Source organism: Schistocerca serialis, chromosome 2 (assembly GCF_023864345.2).
Source record: "Schistocerca serialis cubense isolate TAMUIC-IGC-003099 chromosome 2, iqSchSeri2.2, whole genome shotgun sequence".
NCBI classification, from domain to species: domain Eukaryota; kingdom Metazoa; phylum Arthropoda; class Insecta; order Orthoptera; family Acrididae; genus Schistocerca; species Schistocerca serialis.
This window is the reverse complement of record NC_064639.1, coordinates 948,513,449-948,537,438: the sequence shown is the minus strand read 5'-3', so window position 1 is coordinate 948,537,438 and position 23,990 is coordinate 948,513,449. Positions and strand designations below refer to the sequence as shown.

Genomic DNA, 23,990 nt, shown 5'->3' with positions numbered 1-23,990 from the left:
CTGAATTGTGGGTAGACACGCGAGAGTAAATAGGGCTGCCGTGGACAGGAAGTGTCTCATTTCATTCGTGTAGGCAATATGGTGAGTATGGTCGGTGATGGAATTTGAGACAGGGGTAGTGTTTTTCTAATGTATGTAGTATTTTGTGTGTGGTTTGAATATTTTCTCCTGTAAGTGCTATAGAAAGTTGAAATTGTTAGCTGATTATGCTATTGCTGCAAAGATATTTAGTCTATGATGATTTAGCTGTGTACATGGTTAGACTTTCTGACCACGTGTGAGGAAATTGTCTAGGGCGGTCTGAGACTTGTGACTAATAATATGTTGTTAGCTATGTAATGCTTGTGCGTAAAACTAATTATGTATGTTTTCATTTTAAGTCTCATCGAAAGTTCAGCGCCCCTCGCCATGGCTCTATGGGATTTTATCCGAAAAAGAGATCGCAGAGGCATCGTGGTAAAGTGAAAGCGTTTCCAAAAGATGATCCAACGAAACCTGTTCATCTTACTGCATTTATTGGCTATAAAGCTGGCATGACGCACGTGGTGAGAGAAGCAGATAGACCTGGTTCAAGTAAGTTCAATATTGAATTCATGTGGTGTTAAGTTCCGCCTCGTGGCACATATCGCGAGAAACGAAAGTTTCTTTGCTTATTTAAGAAGTAGTATTAGTTTTGCGGTTGTTCCATAATTTGAGTAAGATTTGAAATTAACAATTGCTGTAGACACCCTTAGTGAATGTGTTATAATTGTTGAGGAAAAACTCTATTCCTTGTTGTGATACGTATGTACCATTTAGATTTGATGGAAAGTGGCAATGCAGAAGGTTGCTGTACATCAATGTCTTTTGTATGCACGCCCGACATAAAGGCAAGGCACAACTTTGTGGTCCATGTCTACAGGCTAGGAGCTGCTTGACATTGTGCAGTTTATTCCTAACTGTGGTGTCGTAAATTAACTCTGCTGCTTTTTTTGAAAGATGTGCAGGGGCACGGCATATTCCATAAGCTTTCAGGAATCCATTGGGTAATGACCTGGGAGAAAAGCCATGCTTGGCACAATACAATTTTTCAAAATTTTGTTGGCTGAATGTTTGTGAAATGATGCTGTCACTGTCTAATTGTTTAGAATTACGTTGTTTAATGTGGAAATAGCAATAATTTGTATTCATGACTTTATGTTAAAGGCTTTTATTTTCTATTGTGCAATTCCTTTTTTTTCAGAGGTTAACAAAAAGGAAATTGTCGAAGCTGTGACAATTTTGGAGACGCCTCCAATGATCATAGTTGGTGTTGTTGGGTACATTGAAACTCCACATGGTTTAAGAGCCCTTCAGACAGTGTGGGCAGAGCACTTGTCAGAGGACTGCAGGAGACGTTTCTACAAAAACTGGTAAGTTTCGTTCTTTGCTAGGAAGCTAGATTTTTGTAGTGGTCTTGGAGTTAGATTTTTATAAGTTTGAGTGAGTTTTCAATATTTAGTCTTTAAATTGGCTTTAGTTGAAATTACAAGAAAGAAGCTAAATGTTGAAAATCGTGTAACAGGCTTTGTCTTACAAGAAATTGTTGATAGGAACACCCTTAGTTGTAACACAGTAACAATAAAGTGAGGGAGATGCTTTAGTGCTGGTAGTCATTATGCGAGGTTTCAGGTTCCATAATGTTGTGACACATCTATGTTAATTAGCGTTTTCTTATGAAGAGCAATTATACTGGAGTTGGTTTCAGTATTTGATCACTGTTCTTTTCCTGTAGTGTTTAAATCCTTGTTTGTTAGACTTTCTCTAGCTTTTATGTTACATTGAATGACTTAGTAGGCTGTTTCAGTGGATAAAATTCGTTTCAAAGGATTAAGTGGATTCACATTTAGGGTTTTTTTAGATTAATTTTCAGGAATGAAGGTACGTAAAATTTTTTAGCAGCCATTGAGAAATCACTCTGCCCCCAATATGGTTTGCATCTGGGTAGCTTCATTGACTTGCTGCATGAATTATATTCTGAAAAGTTGGTGTAACATTTGACACAGTTACGCCCAATTACTGAATTTTCACTTAATGTTTTAAGTTTTTGGACGTTGTCTGTCGATTGTAGTCGGAATGTTGGATTACATATTGTTACCCCATAACTACTATGGGAATTGGCAGCACAGTTACAATGGAGGATCTCAGACCACCTGTTTATTTTAACTATTGTTTTGCTGAATATATGTTCTCATGACTTCTTTTCATCACTAAACTTCATAGACGCAGACCTCATGGAAAATTGAATGTTTTTTAATCAATGCAAAGTTTTCATACATTTAGAAAAAAGAAACCGACAAAATTTGCAGGCTTTTTGTGGGTTTCTCAAAATAACTCGTTGGGTAAACTTTCTTCATTTGGTAGAAGTTGTATGAAGATTCAGTTTAGAGTTCACTGCTCATTGTTCAAAAGTGGAGTGGCTATTGCACTCCATAATTAAATAAAATGAAAAATTTTGCCACTTTCAACTTCTAAAAGCAACAGCACATTGATGTATGTGAGGTCTTCTCTTCGAAAGTTTGATGATGATGATGATGATGATGATGATGATGATGATGATGATGATGATGATGATGATGATGATGATTTCTGTGTTCTAAATAGGTTTCACCAGTCTTAAGTACGGCTTGTGTGGGTACACTGTAACCCTTTCTCATAAGGTTCGTATGAGCAGTTGCCAGCGGGCTCGTGTGCATGCGCAGAGCTGAATTCGCGTATGAGCAGTGCCTTCCTCCCGCTTCTGGGAACTTGGCGCGTGGCTGTTTGATGTATGAGCAGTAGCAGGAAGTAGCCAGAAGCTACCCGGAAAAATTTTCCTGGTGCGCCCAAGCTGCCAGATTCGCGCATGCGCAGAGCAAGCTGAGTTATAGTGGGTGGGGGGGGGGGGGCTGTGACCCGTGGCTGTGTACATGTTTCGTGTCTTCGTTTACAGCTCCCACGTCAAATGAAAACAGATTTCTGTGGCCGGGAGCCATCAACTGAATTAATATACATTCTCATAACCATGAAAGACCAAATTAAGTTAGTAGTTTTTAATTTTCTGATTTTATATTACTTTCACTCTTAGCAATGAACCATTAGTGTCTTAATGAAGCTATTTCTGTCTGTTTTATAGAGAAATTTGCTTCAGTTAATTTTTTTCCGCTGAGGGAGTTCGTTTATTTGAAACGAAGTGTTTCATTCCGTGCTATTTGTAATTTCAACCTCGTTCAGTTTAAAATGCAAATTTTCGTTTTCTGGGACGAATGACGTTATACCATAATAAAGAACCAAACGTGAGAATACAGTCCTGGACCTCCAAGAAAATTGGTATCAGGAGAACCACATGAAAAGCTGAATATCAGGTACTCCAGAGTCCATCTGGACATAGAAATGTGCAATTTTAGAGCGGAATGAAGCATTTTAGTATGGTTTATGAAATTCCGATGCTGCTGGAGTAATCTCTGATGTCCTGTTCCTTTTGACACTGTAAGTTCTCTTAATGCTATATACATGCGAACATACGTGAAAATTTACTTGAAGCAAAGTAGGCAAATTTGGTCAGTAGTTTTGAACTAAATATTTTGTTTCAAATATGACAGCTGTAGCAGAATTTTATAGATCTGCCTTCTGTGAAAGTGTTTCTCGATCACAAGGCATGTGTTAGTACTTCCTCTGGGTCTGAAGTTATTTCTTGATTTGTGTTTACGTCTTAAATTTATGGAATGCCATTCTATGTTAAATTTTAGACTGGCAGCATACCATGTTTTATTGTTTTAACTCCCCACATGGCTTCATATTTATTCCTAGAATAGAATATAAACGGTCAGTTGTACAGTTTCTTTGCCTCACAGACAACCATGTTAATTTTTTCACATTTTGAAATAGTCATGAAATCTATTGTCCTCTATTCCGGTGTAAGCTACACAAGAAACTCTCTCTTTTTGTTGCAAGTAATTTGTATTCCATCCTAGTAGCTTTTTGCAGTGCTGTGTAGATGTAAACCTGTTGGAAATGCTACATAACAATATTGCAGAGTACGAATTAAACAAAAAAAAATCTGACAGTCACCCCTTAGCAAAATATTATGGTACTTCGAGCTGTGGAGTCTAATTTTGAAATGATATTTTGCCAAGAACTGCTTCCTTATTTGTATCCTTTATCTGTGTGGGATATAAAACAATTGCTCTATGTACAACTCAGTATGTCCTCTCAACAACATGCAGCACGGGCGGCACGGCTACACATGGTCACGTGATGCCCCACTAGAAATACGAAGAAAAGCATATGAGCAGAGCAAGCACCAAGCACGGGCTGCCTACGTCATCATAGCTGCGCATGTGCAGTAGAGCCTGTTGTTTGGCGCTTTCTGGTAACTGCTCAAACAAACCTATAGTTTGAAAGAATGTGACCATTGCTGCCAATATCCAGAATAAATGTACACATTATCAAAGTAAATTGTCAGTGTCGGGAACTAAATTTTCAAGCCGTATTTTGCCAAGTTTGGCATATACATTCCAAAGCCGCATCCTCTATGGAAGTGTACAAGCATTTCATTAGCTTCGTGTGAGCAGTTGCCAGAGAGTAACAGACAACAGGCTGTACTGTGCATGCACAGCTACGATGATGTAGGCAGCCCGTCTCGTTTTTGTGTGGAATGTCGTGTGTGGTGGGCATCACGTGACCAGGGGGTTGTACCTGGAGCAGTTGTTTTCAGTTTTATCCAGATTAGGAATACAAATAAGGAAGCAGTTCTTGGTGTATTATTCATATCAAAACTAAACTCTACATCCTATGTGGTAACTGACCGATTTTTTTTTTTTTTTTTTTTTTTTTTTTTTTTTTTTTTTTTTTTTTTTTTTTTTTTTTTTTTTTTTTTTAGCATTTCCAGTCGGGTTTACATCACACAGCACTGCAATCGGCTAGTAAGAAGAAATAGTTACTTGTGTAGCTCACACCAGAATAAAGGACAATAAATTTCATTGCTATTTAAATGTGAAAAAAAAAATTAACAAGTTTGTCTGTCGGGCAAAGAAACTGTAAGACTGACAGTTTGTTCTACTCTACGAATAAACTTGAGGAAGTACTAGACAAGTGTCTTGAGATCAAGACACTGTTCCACAGAAGGCAGATTTGTAAAATTCTGCTACAGCTGTCAATATATTTGAAACAAAATATTTACTTCAAAACTGCTGATCAAATTTGCCTGCTGAGTCAGTGCTACGTATGTTTGTATGTATATAACATTGAAATCTTAGTGTCATAAAACAAACAGGACATGAGACTACTCCAGCAGCATTGGAATTTCATAAACTATACTAAAATGCTTCATTCCATTCTAATTGCACGTATCTATGTCCAGATGTACCTGATATTAAGCTTTTCTATGTGGTGTTCGGGATACCAATTTCCTTGGTGGTCCAGTACTGCATTCTCATGTTAAATTCTTTATTGTGGTATGTCGTTCGTCCCAGAAAATTCAATTTGCACTTGAAATTGAATGAAGTTGAAAGTAGCCAATAGTGCGGAATGAAACTAACTTATTTTGTTCTTTCATGATTATGACAATGTATATTAATTCACTTGATGGCTCCCAGCCACAGAAATGTTTTTTCGTTTGACGTGGGAGCTGTAAACGAAAAGGCCAGCAATATCACGAAACATACACGGGTTACGTGGAGGAAACTATAACTCTGCTTGTTCTGTGCATGTGGGAATCTGGCAGCTTGGGCGGGCCAGAAAAATGTTTTCGGGTAGCATCTGGCTACTTGCTGCTAGAGCTCATACGGCAAACAGCCATGCTCCAAGTCTCCCGAAGTGGGAGAAGCACTACTCGTACACGAATTCAGCTCTTTGTATGTGCATGAGCTCGTTGGCAACTAATCAAACGAACCTCCTGCCTCCAAAACAGCAGGGTTTTCTCAGACTTTGTGCCATTTGTTGCAGTCCAGGAACCTGGAAGACAATGTTTGTTGTCTTGTGTTCTTAAGTTTGCTGGTGGCCGCTGTTTTCTCCAGGGAAAGCATCTGTTCCTACCAAAGAACTAAATTTCTACCTTGTCATCTGCTGTCACATCTTCATCACTTTGTTTCCTGCTTTGAATTAGTGTTGTGATCACTGAAGATATCTAAATTAGGGTCATTATCACTTTCATAAGTCTTGCACTGAGCTGTTCTTGAATGTCCACATCTGTCTCGTGTGAAACACCTTCCATGTAAGATCCAGCTTTTCCCACCATGGAAAATCTTGGTAGTATTGAACAGAACAGTGATATTCAGGTACCATATCTGTGTCACTAAAGGCCTATAGATCAACAATGGAAGAGTTGTGATGTGTAGCCTGTTAACCAGTAGGAAAGTACACAGTCCACTACACTTCGAAGGGGTGTGTGAAATATAGATATAAAGGTAGTGGTTTGAGAGACAGTCCATAGCAGGTCAATTGTAATTTTGCTTTAAAGCTCGTTTATTTTTTTGTGTGCACACTTTGTTGATACATAATATGTGAATTCTGTCCTAGCTGTTAAATTTTTGCCTCTGTATTTGCTTTTCCATTAGTACATGGCTATTTTAAATTAATTAAAACTAGTTTTGAGCTGGAAAGCCATCATAAGTGTAGTTGTTAAAGAAATTGTGTACAGCTTCTAATGAGTCATATTAAAGCTCTCCACTCAGATGATGAGAGCAATAACAGCTCATCATGGAAGTTATTCCAGTTGGGCGAAGAAGATTCATCTCCGCTCATAATGAAGAGATGTTCTTCTGTGTCAATCTGGTTTCCCTATCCCAGCATTCCATCATACCTTGTACAATCCCCTGAGTTGTTTTTTCAACAGGTACAAGTCAAAGAAGAAGGCATTTACAAAAGCTTCAAAGAAGTGGCAGGATGACTTGGGTCGTAAATCAATTGATCGTGACTTCAAAAAAATTGAAAGATACTGCAAGGTGATCAGAGTGATTGCCCACACACAGGTGAGTAGAGTTGAAATTTTGTTAACTTTCCCAGTTGATGCTTGGTGCTGAGGAACAGTTTCGGCTGAACTCGGTTACCATTGTGGCCCTGGAGCTGCTTTGTGCAGTCTATTCCTTGCCGCAGCATCATACAGCATCTCTGTCCCCCATTTTTTTGGGAGTGTGCAGAGGCACGGCATATTCCATAAGCTTTCAGGAGCCCATTGGGTGGGGACCTGGGAGACAAACCATGCCTGGTACAGCTGCTCTTGTTGACTTAACGTAATGTGAATTTTCTTTTGGAAGTACTTCATAGGCATTAATATGTATGTAGTAGATTGATGGCAAATGTAATGTCTCTCTTTGCACTGTAATTGATCATTTAGGGTGCCAATTGTAACTACTGGAAGCAATTTGACTTGTTACACATGTTGAATTTGATTTTATTTTCAAATGATGGAACACAGTCAGCCTTTTTGTTTCATGTCTTATGAGGCAACTCTAGATTTCAGCTAGTGACTAGCCTTTGTCAGTGCACTTTCATAGTGTCATTCTCTTGGTATGTCAGTCCCCTGTTCAGGCTTCTGTTGCAGCTTGTTGAAGCCCCAACAACTGGGGACTGACTTAGCTAGGATGGGCATTGATACTATGAAATAGTGCACTGATAATGGGTAAGTACAGACTGAAATCTAGATTTACCCAAGAAAGCCTGCAAGAAAAGGAAAAGGATGACTGACTGCTGTGCTTTGTCATAGTTATTGAGTGCAACCACACATGGAACGGAAGGGAACTTGGATTTTATTTGCACTTTGCTTGTGAACTTTCTAGTTTAATAACAGTGCATTAAACTACATAGCAATGGGCCACGAGGGAGTTACTTAACAGTAATTGGTTTTGTTTTACTGTGTTTATGGGTAAGCTGCTTTTCAATGGAGTTTTTTCCCAGAAAGCTCAGGAAGTACGTTGCCACAACACACACTGTGGGAAGTCTGCTTGCTACCAACTTAGGTTTCCTGTAGATTTTTGAAATATGTTACTGCCTCTGGATTTGCCTGGCTCTGTAGCAGGTCTATAAAAACTGCTCCAACAAGAAGTCTTCTGTAAAGTGATTAATGTTGTCATGTGAAGTTGGGGGGGCAAAACATTTGCCTTTTCTTAAGTGGGGAAATGACCACAAAGATAAGTTCACAAAAGGGTTGAGAGACGCACACATTAAGTGTTCAGTTCTAAATTGCAAAATATATGCAGTTGTAAGCAATTCTAATAAGATTCAAAAATAAATTAACTTCACTGAGTCACTCAAAAGTGTGAAAGGGTTTAGTGTTTTAGTTCCTACGCCATATCAAATTGTTTAATTGCTAATAAATTTGTTCATTTTGTGGATGAAGAAGTTAATCTTTAATTTCTATTTCCAGATGAAACTATTAAAGCAAAGGCAGAAAAAAGCCCACATAATGGAAATCCAACTGAATGGTGGTTCAATTGCAGACAAAGTTAAATGGGCACGTGAACACCTGGAAAAACCTATACCTGTTCAGCAAGTGTTTGCTCCTGATGAGATGATAGATGTGATTGGTGTTACAAAAGGTCATGGCTACAAAGGTATGATGACAGTTTATTTCAATATAAGTTTTGAACTTTTGAGGATGTGATGAAACAAATTGTGCATTGCAGATGCATTTTTATGTTGATATTAACAATGTTGCCTTCCTACTGACAGCCTCAGTCTTATGCATGTTTGTGAAGTGTGCCAAAGTTATGAGAGTAAATGAACCCAATGTTGAAACCATTAAAAGTGTGACAATGAATACTAATTGCCTTATAGATTACTTGTATAGACATTCCTTTTATTGTCCCCTTAATTGTCTTGATTAAGGAACTAAGTCACCTAGGTTTTATTAACTGCTAAATCTTATTTGTTTCAGGTGTTACATCTCGTTGGCACACAAAGAAGCTACCTCGTAAAACTCACAAGGGTTTGCGTAAGGTTGCTTGTATTGGTGCATGGCATCCTAGTAGAGTATCATTCACAGTAGCCAGAGCTGGCCAAAAGGGTTACCACCACAGAACAGAAATGAACAAGAAAATATATCGCATTGGTCAGGGAATTCATGCGAAAGATGGGAAGGTGAATTCCATATTTTGATGTTGTAAGGAACTAAGTGTTTGCTGTCTTGATTGTATAAATAATTTTACTTTTTTTTTTTTTTTTTTTTTGCAGGTGGTGAAAAACAATGCATCTACTGAATATGATTTAACAGAGAAGACCATTACTCCAATGGGAGGTTTCCCACATTATGGTGAAGTCAACAATGACTTTGTTATGATAAAAGGCTGCTGTATGGGGCCAAAGAAGAGAGTTATAACTCTGCGAAAGGTAAGATGGTGATAACATTGTTAAGAATGGTTAGTAATGAGATTTAGCATGATGATTTTACAGTAGAGCCAAAAGGATTCTGCTATAAATTTGATGATCAATGATAGGACTGAGTTTAACTTCATGAATGATGTTTGCTGTACTAAGAACTGCAAATGTATGACAACCTGTATTTATTTTTGCAGTCACTCCTTGTGCACACGAAGAGGAAGGCTTTGGAAAAGATCAACTTGAAATTCATTGATACTTCATCAAAGTTTGGCCATGGACGGTTCCAAACTGCTGCTGACAAAACATCATTTATGGGCTTGCTTAAAAAAGATCGTATTAAGGAAGATACAGCTGTTGCATAATGTTTTGATTGAAATAAAATGGAATTGACAAGATGCATTTTTTATTAATAAAGTTAAAATCCCCAGATGTATACCAGTGGTTTAAATTGTTTAGATTTCATGAATATACTGGTTCTTCCACTTTTTATTGACCTAAACTGAGGATTTGTTTGTGAGACAGTACAAATTTGTATTGGATATACTTACAAACATAAGCTGATGGTTATTATGAGAACAGACTGTAAAAGTAACTACCTGAATTGTAGTTACATTTTTTCACCATTATCATTCTTTGCACAAACACAATGCAGTGCAAACTTGTCTTTGAGCATGTGTATGGACATACCCATGTAAGTAAAATAAGTAGAACCAAATGATACTAGGGAAGTTTTTGCATATTCATTCTAAATTCTCCAATTTCAGCTCCAATAAACAGCTAAAAGAAATAGATGTGACCAGTATAATGAATTGGCAAACATTTTGTCTTGGAATAAACTTACTCTTGCTCTTTGCATGCATGCTCAGGTTGTAGTTGGCTGGGTTTCTTTCATTGCAACTACCCTGTATCGAGAAAAATTTATAAGACCTGCATGTTATCACAATTTTTATCTGTAGGGAAAGAAACTGGTTATCTGCCATTTTAAACCAATTGTGAAACTGGTAAATAATAGCAGAAAAGATAAAATGTTCAGTGCAAATATACTTTCACAATTGAAAGAGTAGACAATTTTACACAGCCTTGGCAGCTGCTGCAAGAGTTTTATTGAATGTGATGAAAAGCTGTAATTTCTGTATTGCAGTATAGGAAGCAGACTTTATGGCAGTAAATACTGAAGACATTTTGTTAACTGTTGAATGTACAAAATTCTGTTAGCTTCATTGTGTAGAACAGCTTTGGAATCTTTGCAGAATGTTGATGTTGGACTAGTGGTGGAAATACAACAAAACTTTGTACACAAGTGTGGGAGAGTGTCTAATTACATTAAATATTTTAGCAGTTGAGTTAGTATTGTTTGACTGTTTCTCTTTACAGCCCCTCTTGTATCAATGAAGTTGCATTGAAAGGCTTGTCCTTTCTGAAGTTCGTAAACATGTCAGTGTGATTTCTCTTCATGTTTGGTACTATTTGTGATTTGACACTATGAACAACTTGCTGTGTATGTGATGTTTAATTTTGGCTACTGAGTGTAAAACAGTATTAACTCGGATGCTATAGAAATTATTTTGTGGATCACTGTAGAGCTGAGTAACTATTACAAAGCACGTTTCTTGTACATAATTATGTAACTTGAGATTGAGCTGTCTTGAAACTGTACAGTTTGTTAGTTTAAAAGTTCGTCACCTGGATACTGGTATAGCCTTTGGTAGGATGGAAACTCAAGGCTTGAGGCAGTTTCTCACCTGTTGCACTTCTGTCTGAGCTTGTCATGCTCTTCCACTGCTAGTGCATGCAACAGAAAATTGGATGTATTGTGTGCCAAGACATGCATGCTGTCAGTTGAAGTTAAGAAAGCTAGAGTTGAAGTGCTAACCATTCATTTTCAGTAGTAGAAGTTAGTGTATTAAGTTTAGACCCTGACCCTTGCATATTCATGAATGTTTGCCATAACTGACAGTATTTAAATTTACCTGTGGCAAGCATGATATGTTAATGTGTAATTTAGAGAGCTTATGTCTGTGATGGAGCTACGTGGGTGTTTTGCCTTGACATTTGCTGAATGTCTTGATTGCTATCTGCAATGTCCCTTGGTTGGTGTAGGAACTCTCATTGCTAGATGAATGTAATTATAGGCAACTTTGTGCTGGAAAATGGCCGGATAAGCATGTGCAGTTAAAAAATTAGATCGGCTTCATTGTTTTTTTTTTTTCCAAAAACTGTTTTATAGCTTCATAGGCTTTTTACTATGAAAGTGACAGATTGCTTGTCTATATGAACAGTACACTTACAAAACAACATTCATCCTGCAGGGAAATTTACGAGTAACTTCCGAAGGAAAAATTAGAGTATGTGATAAAGTTCGTGGTGCCCTCCATCGGTAATGCAGGAATTAAATTTGGTTTTGGCCCATCCTTAGCCTTGATGACAGCTTCCACACTCGCAACGTGTTCAATCAGGTGCTGGAAGGTTTCTTGGGGGATGGCAGCCTATTCTTCATGGAGTGCTGCACTGAGAAGTATAGGTGTCAGATGGCGAGGCCTGGCAGTCTGTGTTCCAGAACATTCCAAAGGTGTTCTGTAAGATTCAGGTCAGGACTGTGCAGGCCAGTCCATTACAGGGGTGTTATTGTCATGTAACCACTTTGCCACAGGCTGTGCATTATGAACAGTTGCTCGACCATGTTGAAAGGTGCAATCCCAATCCCCGAATTGCTCTTAAACGATGGGAAGTAAGGAGGTTTTAAAAGAAAATTGTAGGCTTGTGCTGTGATAGTACCACACAAAACAAGGGGTGCAAGCCCCCTCTATGAAAAGCATGACCACATAACACCAACCGCTCCAAATTTTACTGTTGGTACTATACACGCTGGCAGATGACGTTCACCGGGCATTTGCCGTACCCATTCCCTGTCATTGGATCACCACATTGTGTTCCGTGATTCATCACTAGCACACATACTGCAATTCGTAGCTCACGCATTTTTCCACTGTTCAATTGTCCAGTGTTTACACTCTTTATGCCAGGTGAGGCGGTGTCTTATTTAGCGGAGTGGTGTGGCTTATGAGCAGCTGCTCGTCCATGAAATCAAAGTTCTCTCGCCTCCCACTTAAGTCATAGTACTTGCAGGGGATCCTGATGCAGTTAGGAATTTCTATGTGATGGTCTGGATAGATGTCTATTACACATTATGACCCTCTTCAATTGTCGGTGCCCTTGTCAGTCAATACTAGGTCGACCTGTACACTTACGTGCTGTACATTTACCTTCACGTTTCCACTTCTCTATCACATTGGAAATAGTAGATGCTTAGGACTGGAAATCTCGCGTACAGAGGTTTGATACAAGTGACATCCAATCACTGGACCATGTTCAAAGTTTGCGAGTTCCGCAGAGTGCCCCATTCTGCTATCTCACGATGTCCAATGACTAATGAGGTTGCTGATATGGAGTGCCTGGTAGTAGGTGGCAGTGCAATGCACCTAATATGAAAAACGTATGTTTTTGGGGTATTCGGATACTTTTGATCACATAGTGTACATAGCTCTGAAATATCCATTTTCATTTTTTGTGGCACTGTAATTCATCCTTAGTCTCAAGACTGATCTAAACAGTTTATGGAATTGTGTGTAAGTATGTTTTACGCACAGTGAAATAAAGTGGAAAATTATGTAACTTTTTTTTTTTATCATTTGCTATTTTTGTCTGTTGTGTGCTGTATTTTTGCCTTAGTGTAATTCACAAGGGTAATAAGCAGCACTTAAGACTTCCAGTCTTTGTCATTCCCAAGTTGTAAGTTACATCCTGAAGATGAATAAGCAAATGTGATTATGTGGATGATGCAGTATAATGTGTGATAAACTGCAATCCATATGGCATGTGTGGTGAAATAGGCACCGTCATGTAGAGCATGTTGTGCAACAGGTTGTGTCGACAATAAACAACCACTTCCTATGCCCATTTATCCTAACTGATAACTTGGGGCTGGTCGTGCTGATGTTAAAGATCAAACATCGTTTACATAATTGTTGGTAAATGATGTGTTGTTTCCCAGATGGCTCTCCAATTGATAGTATGTCTGGACAGTTACAGAGCTGGTGGTAGGATGCATAGGACATTGCGGTGGGGTGGCGTTGGTGTGCTGCATTGCAATTTATTTATTGATGTGCACCTTTCTCAGTAAAGTGTCCATTCACCAGCTGTTGCTCTGCATTCGTAGATACTATGTATACAATTAGAAAAGCAGCATTAAAGAAAACCACCGTCTAGACTTAAAGACGACAAAGTCCATATAACTCAAGTAACAAGATAAACCTGTAAATCTCTATTAATAACGGACAATGTGGGTACTTCCTCCCTTCATTGAAAATGTTTGTAGATACTGATGTTTTATTACCGTTCTTTTCATTTGTCACCAAGCTGACGTTTACATTAGTAGCACATCTACTAGATCGTGCAGCTTGCATCACAAGTAAGACAGCCAGAAATGTTCTAAGTCCAACCCGAAATATTAAGAGATTCACAGGCAATAAACTGTTAGAAAACGAGTTCACATTTGGTCCTTTTCAGTGGCTTCTTCAAAAGATGCTCACCAAAATTTTCTGTACATGTATGTGGAACATGCCAACGCAGAATTATACTCAAGGGCTGATTGTTTCACATGCGTGTGGTTCCCCCCCCCCCCCCCCCCCCCCCCCCCCCCCCCGTTTCACATGCGTGTGGTTCCCCCCCCCCCCCCCCGAAACTAACATTCGAAAATCTCTCAAAACTTCACCAAAATGTCCATAATTGCCTCTGCTAGCACAGCAATATAAACCAAGCGCAATTAACTGTCATCTCTTCATCTTACAGAAATTTTTTTTGGACACATTTAACTTGACCTTGTCTGACAGTGACTCCACGACTGACTGAATGCTGTTACTCACAGGGCATATAACTCATTCAATTGTGCGGGCTCTCATTGGTTGATCAAAATGATCATCCAATCAGATTAACATTTCATGATCAATTTCGTGTGCAAACCACTTTCTTCCAATGATTAAGTGTCGGTTAAGTACTTTTTTAATAGATTTTTATATCTTCAAAACTATTAAAGTTATCCACATGAAAATTTTACACTGTTCTTCTAAATTATAAAAGTTCCTATACAAAATTTGAAAACGGGTCATATTTATCACAGTTATTTAGTTTATTAGGTGAGATGAAAAAGTGATCTTAGTACACTCCCCACACTACTCACTTCTGTTCTCACCACAAGAGATGGCAGTATGAAGCCAGCACCTGTCTACACAATGGCCGGGGGTGGAGGCTTCATTGCCAGCCTCCAATACTGTTTGACCTACCAGAATAAAACTGCAGCTGTGCAAATAGCGACATTACAACATGTCTTACTATGATTATTACATTCAAGACAAGGATATACTGGGTGACAGGAGGTGTACTCCTAAGTTGTTCTTTGAGGGGTTGTCAGTGTCAAGATGGGATATAATGGCCAGGGAAATCTGCTTTTGAATTAGGCTGGTGGGGTAATTACGTCCAGTGAATGCTGAGATGAGAATGATGTATTGCTATAAAGAGTCTGCATCTGAACAAATAAGATTGTGTTGAATACAAAGGCTGTATGGGAGGGTACATTAGACATGAATGGCAACTGTGAACATGTAAGTACTGTTGGTTAGCAGGTTTGATGTGAACAGAAGCATGTAGTGACCTTCGGTGATAGCGAGATCAACTTCGAGGAAAGTGGTATGGGATTTGGAATAGGACCATGTGAAATTTAATTGGGTGAATGTTTTTAGAGATTCCAAGAATTTTAACAGTTCAGCCTCACCGTGAGTCCATACACCAAAATATCATTGTATCTAAACCAAAATAGGCTGAAGGCTTATGGATCCCAGGAAAGTGACCCCTGAAAAGGTCAGCATAGGAAGGAGCTGTCATGGTTCCCATGGCTGTACCTCGGACATGTTTGCATGTGCTCCTCAAGGGTGAAGTTGTTGATTTAGCTGAGTGAGCATGAAGAATGTCGTAGGTTTGGAATCAAATGGGCACCTAAGAGGAAATGTTCAGTAACAGACAATCATGTATGGGCAGGATGTTGTATAGAGGGAGGGGGCATCAATGGTGACACGCAAGGTGTGACGGGAGTGAGAAGGGTACAGATTTTAGACGATCTAGGAAATGGATGGTGTCTTTAATATAGGAGGGAAGCCTTTGTATTGTCTAGTTGCAGGTATTTATCAACTAAGGCAGATTTATGGATTGGAGGGGGAGGGGGAGGGTGCTTTGAAGCCAGCAGTTATGTGACAGCCAGAGCGATTGGGCTTATGGAACTTAGGAAGAAGGTGGGGATGCTTGGTACAGTCCCCAAAAATCAGTTTTTCTTTCTTCCCTGTCTGGTAAGTCTCTCCTGACCCGCAGTTCTGGGTGACTTCTGAACTCTATCTCTTTGCCTGAAATCACCAGTCCTTTTCCTTCACGCCCTTTCCTTCCTCCCCTTTCCTTCCTCGTCAGTGGTGCTGCCAGAAGCTGGAGCCATTGGCTATGAAAGTAGCAAACTTTAATACCTTTTATGGGTGTTCTGCCACCGCTTGGCAAGTAGATTTATCTATTCACTTTCATTATATTTTCAAAAATTGTTTATTTTTGTTGATTGTATGGTATATCTCTTTTACTGACAGGTATATGCAGATGAAAGATCATGTACATTGCTGCATTGTTTTGTAAGCTATTGACTTTCAAGGAAATGTTTAAATTGTAAGAGATCATATTTGTCCTTCAAAAAGTTCTACATGACTTTGAACAATGACCACTAAAATAAGTCAGTTTAAATTGTAGTTTGAGTGTGAGAACAATGGTAGTGTAAAGTCAAAGGAAATGTCTGGGTGATTCATTAACACAATTATGAGGTGCTAGTGTTGTCTATAATGCAAGGAACATGAAGCATAAATGGCATCAAATGCCACAGCGAAAAAGAGGCACCTTGGTCCAGAGTAGGTCCCAGATAAGGGTGATCTTTATTATATACAAGATGTCGATATGTGAAGAGTGAACTTAAAACATTTTTTTCATTAGAGTGATATTGGAGAGAGCATCATATTTTAGGATGACAGAAGGTAAGATCAAGTTACACTAAAAGTTTAGAAGAAATTGGTGCATTTGGAAAATGTGCATAAGAGAAACGGGATTTCTCTGAGGAGTAACTTGTGCTTAATAAGATCCCGGAATTTTAGTGGGGATGAATATTGAATACCAGTCTCGTCAGAGGTGTATTAGTACCATGTAAACAATTTTATTTTTTTCAGAGCAGTCTTTCTCCATTGCATTTTAATTTCCTTGGATACCAGCTGATTGATGTCACTGTTGTATCTGAGACTAACATTAGGGCCATTAATTGGCATTATAGTGAACATAGTTAAAATTATGTTTTCAGCATTGTGGTCTGCAGCTGGTGTTTAGCAGTCTATTGCAAAAAAGATTTATTAGTTCCTTATTATAATGGGCAATGTGTACAGTGATGAGACATAGGAAAATAGTATGGGCAGAGCCTCTAATCATTTATTTAGTAAAACCATCACTGAATGGCTTCTGGAACAAGAAGCATGCATATACCAACTGCCTAAGAGAAATCTCTGTGGAGGAGTGCTTGAGGGATAAGCAATAAACATTTGCAGAGTCAGCACAGTGTAGTAGCACTGTGAGGTTGAGCTCCAAGGCTACACCTTTGTTGCCGGTTGGGATTCCATTGCCAAAGATGTCAGCCACTGTGGTAGCAGTCAACTTAGTCTTGCATGTACCTTTTGGTGTAGGAATATCTATGTGGACCAGCTTGACAGGCAATTGCCACAGTAAAAATGGGCTGAAACATTCAACCTTTGAAATGCAGTGGAGAGAGTAAAATAAGCACCCATGCTTTTGGTTTGATATTGGACATAACCCTGGGTTTATCATGAACAAACACTGCGTAAGGCCTCGTTTAACAGTGCTCTCTAATGTCACTGGAAAGGGTGAAAGGGAATGATTATGGTGGCAGATCCAGGCTGATAGGGATCAGTTCTGGCGAATGGCATTCGATAAGCCATGCATGTACCCCATGTCACATCAAATAGTGAGCAGCCCAGGGAACGTTACCAGTAAGGCATTATATGGTAAAACTAAAGTACTAAGAAGAGGATCCATGAGTAGCACCAGTCCTCAATAAATGTAAATTTTGGGCTACTGTAATTGTCCAGCAGTTGGACATTGTGTGTCAGTGTAAATCAGGATCTAGGATTAACTGCTGGGTCATGAGTGCAGTACAAACCTTTATCTTAAGGTGCATGATGTGAAGTAATTGACGCCAAGCAGCCTCTAAGACATCTGCCATACATTTGTGGTATTAGGTTTGCTAATCTATGTGTGACTCTCCCTCAGTTGGTGTCAGTCTCAAATGGGATCAGAATCGTAGTCTCTCATACTAAACACACTGGCAATGAATGGGGTGAATGTATCATCCAGGGGCAATGAGGTCCAACAAATCAAAATTTTTTGCAAGATAGCCCTCCAATAATGACAGTACTAAAGAAAGGGAAAGACAACCACTCACACAGAGTGGGTCAATGTGTAGAGCAAAGTAAAACAACAGAAAATTGTGTTCACACTAGCTTTTGAGCACTAGCGCCCCCCCCCCCCCCTCTCCCAGGTGTGAATACTTTTTTCTGTTATGTTATTGTGCTCCACACATTGTTGCCTCTCACTTATTTTATGTATTTCTGCGTGGTGTCGCCGCCAGACACACCACACTTGCTAGGTGGTAACTTTAAATCGGCCGCGGTCCATTAGTACATGTCGGACCCGCGTGTCGCCACTGTCAGTGATCGCAGACCGATCGCCACCACACGGCAGGTCTCGAGAGACTTACTAACACTAGCCCCAGTTGTACGGACGACTTTGCTAGCGGCTACACGGACGAAGCATCGCTCATTAGCCGAGCAGGTAGTTAGAACAGCCTTCAGCTAAGTCCATGGCTACGACCTAGCAAGGCGCCATTAGCATTACATTGCATGTATCTACAGAGTCTCACTTGTATCGTCAAGAGTGATGTACAACAAGGATGGATTAAAGTTAAGTATTCCAGCAGCTACGTACTTTTCTTTATAGCGTGCATTTCGGTCTCCTCAAACCATACTGTGTCGGCACTTCTGTCGACACATCATTCTGTATCCAGGAATTATTGTTATTACAGTACTAAAGTAATTGAGGAATTGAAACAGAGTACCTACTGTATCAAGGAACAGTTCCCTTGTATTGAAACTTTAAAGAAGGGTTATGTGAAAAGATCTCATGTAATCAGAAAGCTGGGCAGTGTGTAGTAGAGTCAATAAAGAGTCAAAATCTTAAACATGGCTGTGAAACAACAATTGTGTAATTGAGAAAACTGGCAGTTGGCCTTAGTCTCTGACATAAGGTACATGTAACTTACGCAAATATCTTATCTTGTGACATCTATTCCATTATGTTGTGTAATAAGGCCAATACTTCTGAAGAAGATATTTTTACAAATATCAAAATTGTGGTCAAGAGATAATAAACCTTTATTTGCAACTGCTTGGCTGATTTGTCAGTCTAATCTATTCAATAAAGGTGTTTAAAATGCAACACTTCTTACAGACACATTTGTATGACTGCAAGGCCACAGAATTATGGAAGGCAAAATAGTAGAGTGAATGTCAAATATCTATAAAAGTCTGAAGTTTTGTGAGGCAGAGATCTGATGCGGACTGATATTAAAAAGTTAAAAGATGAATGTGAATAAAGTTATGTTATCGTTATAATAAATATAATGAAGAATGGAAAATATGAAATCGAGAAAGGAGCTGCACTTATACATTTGTCAGCGTAATGGAATATGTCCATGTTAGCTGTACCTGTTTTTAAGATGCTGCCCTTTGTGTTCAAAGGCACTGGATGGAGTGTACTCTATTATGCTGCTGAAATGTCCTATGGATAGAGTCTCTCACAGAGGGGTGTATGTCGCACTGCAGTCAGGTTCAGGTAGGCTGACTATGAAGTCCATCGGGAAAGAATCCGGAAGTCCTTTGGATAGGATGGCAGATAATTAAAGTAGACAGAGGTCATGGCAAAAGTTGATTGGTTTGATGAATCCTTCCACTCCGCTGTCGAGTGTGGAAGTCAATTGGTGAGATTTCTGGGAAGAAGGGGGAACCATATTACTACTGATTGCAGCACAGACATTCTCAAGCAATATTTACAGCTTAACATCAAGTGCGAGACTAAATTCCACAGAGTGTGTGCTGATATGAAACTTCCTGGCAGATTAAAACTGTGTGCTGGGACGATACTCGAACTCGGGACCTTTGCCTTTTGCAAGTAAGTGCTCTACCAGGAGAGCTTCTGTGAAGTTTGGAAGGTAGGAGATGAGCTACTGGCAGAAGAGAAGCTGTGAGGATGGGCCATGAGTTGTGTTAGGGTAGTTCATTTGATAGAGCACTTGCCCATGAAAGGCAAAGGTCCTGAGTTTGAGACTCAGTCCGACACACAGTTTTAATCTGCCAGGAAGTTTCACATCAGCACACACTCTGCTGCAGAGTGAAAATTTCATTCTGCAAACATCCCCCAGGCTGTAATTTCCTTTCATCCAGGAGTGCTAATTCTGCAAGTTTTGCAGGAGAGCTTCTGCGAAGTTTGGAAGGTAGGAGACTAGGTACTGGTGGGAGTGAAGCTGTGAGGACAGGTTGTGAGTCGTGCTTGTGTAGCTCAGTTGGTAGAGTGCTTGCCCGTGAAAGGCAAAGATCCCAAGTTCAAGTGTTAATCAGGCACACAGTGTTAATCTGCCAGGAAGTTTCATGAGAGGTGGGTGTTTGAGGAAATACCTGTTTTGTTTTTTTGTGATTTGCATCATAAAATTTGTCGTATGTACTGACCCCCAAAATGGGATGCCATAAGAGGTTTTTGAACTTAGTAATGCAAAATAAACGTCTCCAGTGTTGTGACATAATACACTGAATAAAGTTAAAAAAAGAAGTAAGCAGAATTCTGCACCCAAACAACAAAAAGCCGAAGGACAAGCCCGAAAAACGATGGAAGAATACAGTCTCTCTCCCTTTTATAGAGAAAGTAACGGATCAGATTGGAAAGATTTTAAGTAAACATGATATTAGACCTGTTTTTAGACCAACGAAGAAAATTTGTCATGTTCTCCGGTCTGTAAAAGATAAACGCGCTCCTCTATCAGCCAGTGGCGTATATAAAATTCTGTGTACATGTGGTAAAGTTTATATTGGAACAACATAAAGAAGCGTTAACACACGGTTAAAAGAACACAGAAGTCTTTGCCGATTAGGAAAAACAGATAAATCGGCTATAGCAGAACACGCTTTTCAGTCAGGAAATCATCAAGTGAAGTTTTCCGAAACAAAAATTTTATCTACGACGACGAACTATTACCCACGGCTTTGTAGAGAAGCAATTGAAATATATAAACATAGGGATAATTTTAATCAGAAAGAAGAGACCATGAAACTTGGTGATATTTGGACAGTAGCACTACAGAATTGCTATACAGTTTTATCCGTGACGAGATTACGATCGATAGTTAAGTTTTATCTCTGACAAAGATTATCTCTGCATATCACGTGTAACTCTGGTCACGCCCACTTTCTACGATATATAAGTCGGTCTCTCTTACTACCCATCCCACTGTCGCAGAGGTTTTTTTCCCATGGCACTTTTTTCCCTCTGCTCTTCAAATCGCTACCCTCACTCGCGTTTCGTCCACCATCTATCACCTGATGGACCGTGTTAATGCGTAACCTTACCCAGACGCACGGACAACATCACAGCCCAGCATCCTGTGATCCACTTACTAGACAACTAACATGTTTACGGAGGTGACAGTAGAACTTTTGGTTTGGTCACAACGTTGGTGCGGGCATGGAAGGGCCCCATCTCTATTAAAGTCCGACCCGTCAGTCGGCAAGACTCACCGGAGGAGAAACACCCCTCTGAAGATGTCCAGCGCAGCTCTGGACGAAACATTAGGATCTGAAGAGTTTCGTGGACCACGACGTTACATCCCAGAAGGTTTACCAGAAGATATTCCATTGTAGGTTATTGTCTATCCACAGCTCAAAAAGTGTTCAAACAGCAAAGAAGTCTGCGGTCACTCAAGATTCAATCTTTACTTTGTTGCAAATGTAGATTTCAGTTACAGGAGAGGTATCATCAGTGTGTATGAATTGGGTGACGATTGCTACAATACATCAAAAATCTAGATATGCAATAAAGTGCAGAATGAATCGAGTCTAATTGCTGGTCTCCTCCTTTTTTTTAAACACGTCACATCAATTACTGTGGACAATGTTTCCATGAAATCCAATCTGATGCCAAGAAACATTTCTTTGATTTGTTCTGTTGCTTCATCATGGTATCCAAAATGGTAGAGTGATTTTTAGAGGCACTGTATAGCATATGAACAGTTTTGCTTTTATTTAATTATAGTCTAATACTGTATAACCAGAAAATTAGCTTGTCTATGGAATCTGTTAATTTATCCCTCATTACCTGAACCCTCGGATTTTGGAAAAGGTGTGTCATCCATGAACATTAAGTGAGACATAATTAACACGTTGACTGCTATGTGGCCACAGTAGAGCCTGGCAGTGAAACATCCATCACTATGTGTGTGCAGCAGTCAGTGTGTTAAATAAAAGGAAAAGGATGGGCCCAGACCTGGCCTTGAGGGAGACCATGCCCAATCATAGTTTGACTGGACAGAACATTATTAGAATTTTCAACCACTTTCCTCCTATTTATGAGGTAAGATTGAGACCATAGATTGCAAGTGCCTCTAATAGAAAATGACTAGCTTTTGTAACAGCCGTGACTGGTGAGAGGACAAACCTGAAACAAGATGATTATTACTAAAATCACTAAGGATTTGCTCAGTAAACTGCTTTGTTGGTGGACTTGTTTTTGTGAAATGCAAACTGATAATTTGTGAGCATGGTACTTTTTTTATCAAGGAGTACTGTTACGTGGTTGTACACCACCTTGTCCTGTATTTTTGACAGAAAGAATGGAGACTGGTCAATTATTTTGTAATTTTTTTATACATTGGAATAACTTTTCCAATTCTGAATACATCTGAGAGATATCCTGTGATTAAGTAAGTATTCATTACATCACAACCTGTTCTTAGTTTTCGACCCAAAGGACCAAGGAACATTTATGTCAGCAGCTTGGAGAAAGGAATATAATCCAGATTTTTGCTTTGTGACGACTGGCAATAACCGTACACCACTACCGGTAATCACTACAAGACATGTATTAACAGACTTCCCTCATAGCCAACACCACCCAGTCTTGGTTGAAATTGGAATCAATATTCCACTAATAATAACTGTACAATGCCCAAGGTGGAATTTCATAAAGGCAAAGTGGGATATCTACGCGGAAAAATTGGATAAGTGCTTGGGATGGATTCACCCAACAGCACTGCTGTCTCAAGGGGGTTTCGCAAACAATATGTTGCTGGATGGGACAAAGAGTGTGAAAACAAGTATCACAGAGTCTTTGGGAGTGGAGACCCTGAGATTGCAGATGACCTGCTGCACAGCCTGGGCAACACAGGGCGAGAGAAATGGATTGAAACCGTTGAGTCATTTGATTTCCAGGCATCTAGTAGTCAGGTCTGGTCTCTCCTCTGAAAACTAGGTTTAGCTAACAAACTACATCATAACTCAACAGATATTTCTGCAAATAGGATTTCAGGTCTCATACAGGCAACATCCAGAGTGCCAAAGGACAAGAAACATAAAAGATTACTACACTGTCAACTTAGTGTTCTTAAGAGAAACAGCACACCTTAGGACCAGTATTCCTTGAAATTTACCACCAATGAAGTCAGAGAAGTGCCGAAGAAAGGCACCTAGATTGGATGGAATACACCCAGAATTTCTTCTTCACTGTGGGAAGTATGCCAAAAATTGGCTTGCAGAGTTTTACTCAAATATAATGGCAACAGGGAACATATCACAGAAAATGAAGAACTCAAAGATCATTGCACTGCTTACACCAGGGAAACCAAGCGATCAGCCGAAGAGTTATAGGCCAATCACATTGCTCAGTGTCATATACAAGCTGCTTGAGAGACTCCTGTATAACAGACTGAGCCCAAAAATACTGGAATCAGTTCCAGACGAACAATCACGATTTCAACCTAATAGAAGCTGCACTGATCAAATACTTCCCTTACAGCACATATAGAGGCAGGCTACCAGAAAAAGCAAAAAACATCAGTTGCATTCTTAGACGTGAGCGCGGCCTATGACACTGTCTGGAGACAAGGCCTGCTGTACAAACTCATATGAATAATCACATGCAGCAATATCATCAGACTCGTTGATAACATGCTTGCTGGGAGAGCTTTTCAAGTGACTACTAGAGAATAAATTAGCTCTACCAAAATTCTCAACAGTGGGCTACCACAAGGCTCAGTCCTTGCCCCATCATTCTTCAATCTTTATACTTCTGACATCCCAAACACACAATATGGGAATTGGCTATGCAGACGATTGGGCTATAGCTGCGCAACATGAATCGTTCGAGGCTACTGAAGAAACCTTATGCTCCAACTTGAAGCTGCTAAGTGGCTATTCCCGCAAATGGACACTGCAGTT

The 23,990-nt window shown here is 39.5% G+C and overlaps 1 protein-coding gene across 1 annotated transcript; it reads left to right on the top strand.

Moving 5' to 3' along the window:
* The first annotated feature begins 323 nt into the window (after nucleotides 1-323).
* On the top strand, nucleotides 324-9,710 carry LOC126458326 (60S ribosomal protein L3). Its single transcript, XM_050095282.1, has 7 exons — nucleotides 324-573; nucleotides 1,223-1,391; nucleotides 6,833-6,968; nucleotides 8,363-8,549; nucleotides 8,873-9,075; nucleotides 9,169-9,324; nucleotides 9,510-9,710. The coding sequence occupies exons 1-7, from the start codon at nucleotides 339-341 to the stop codon at nucleotides 9,675-9,677; spliced, it is 1,254 nt and encodes a 417-aa protein (XP_049951239.1). The 5' UTR covers nucleotides 324-338; the 3' UTR covers nucleotides 9,678-9,710.
* The last annotated feature ends 14,280 nt before the right edge of the window (nucleotides 9,711-23,990 follow it).

Coding starts and splice junctions, on each gene's coding strand:
- LOC126458326 (XM_050095282.1), top strand. CDS start 339: ATGCTTGTGCGTAAAACTAATTATGTATGTTTTCATTTTAAGTCTCAT. Junction 1,392..6,832: donor AGACGTTTCTACAAAAACTG/GTAAGTTTCGTT, acceptor TTTTTTCAACAG/GTACAAGTCAAAGAAGAAGG. Junction 9,076..9,168: donor TTCATGCGAAAGATGGGAAG/GTGAATTCCATA, acceptor TTTTTTTTGCAG/GTGGTGAAAAACAATGCATC.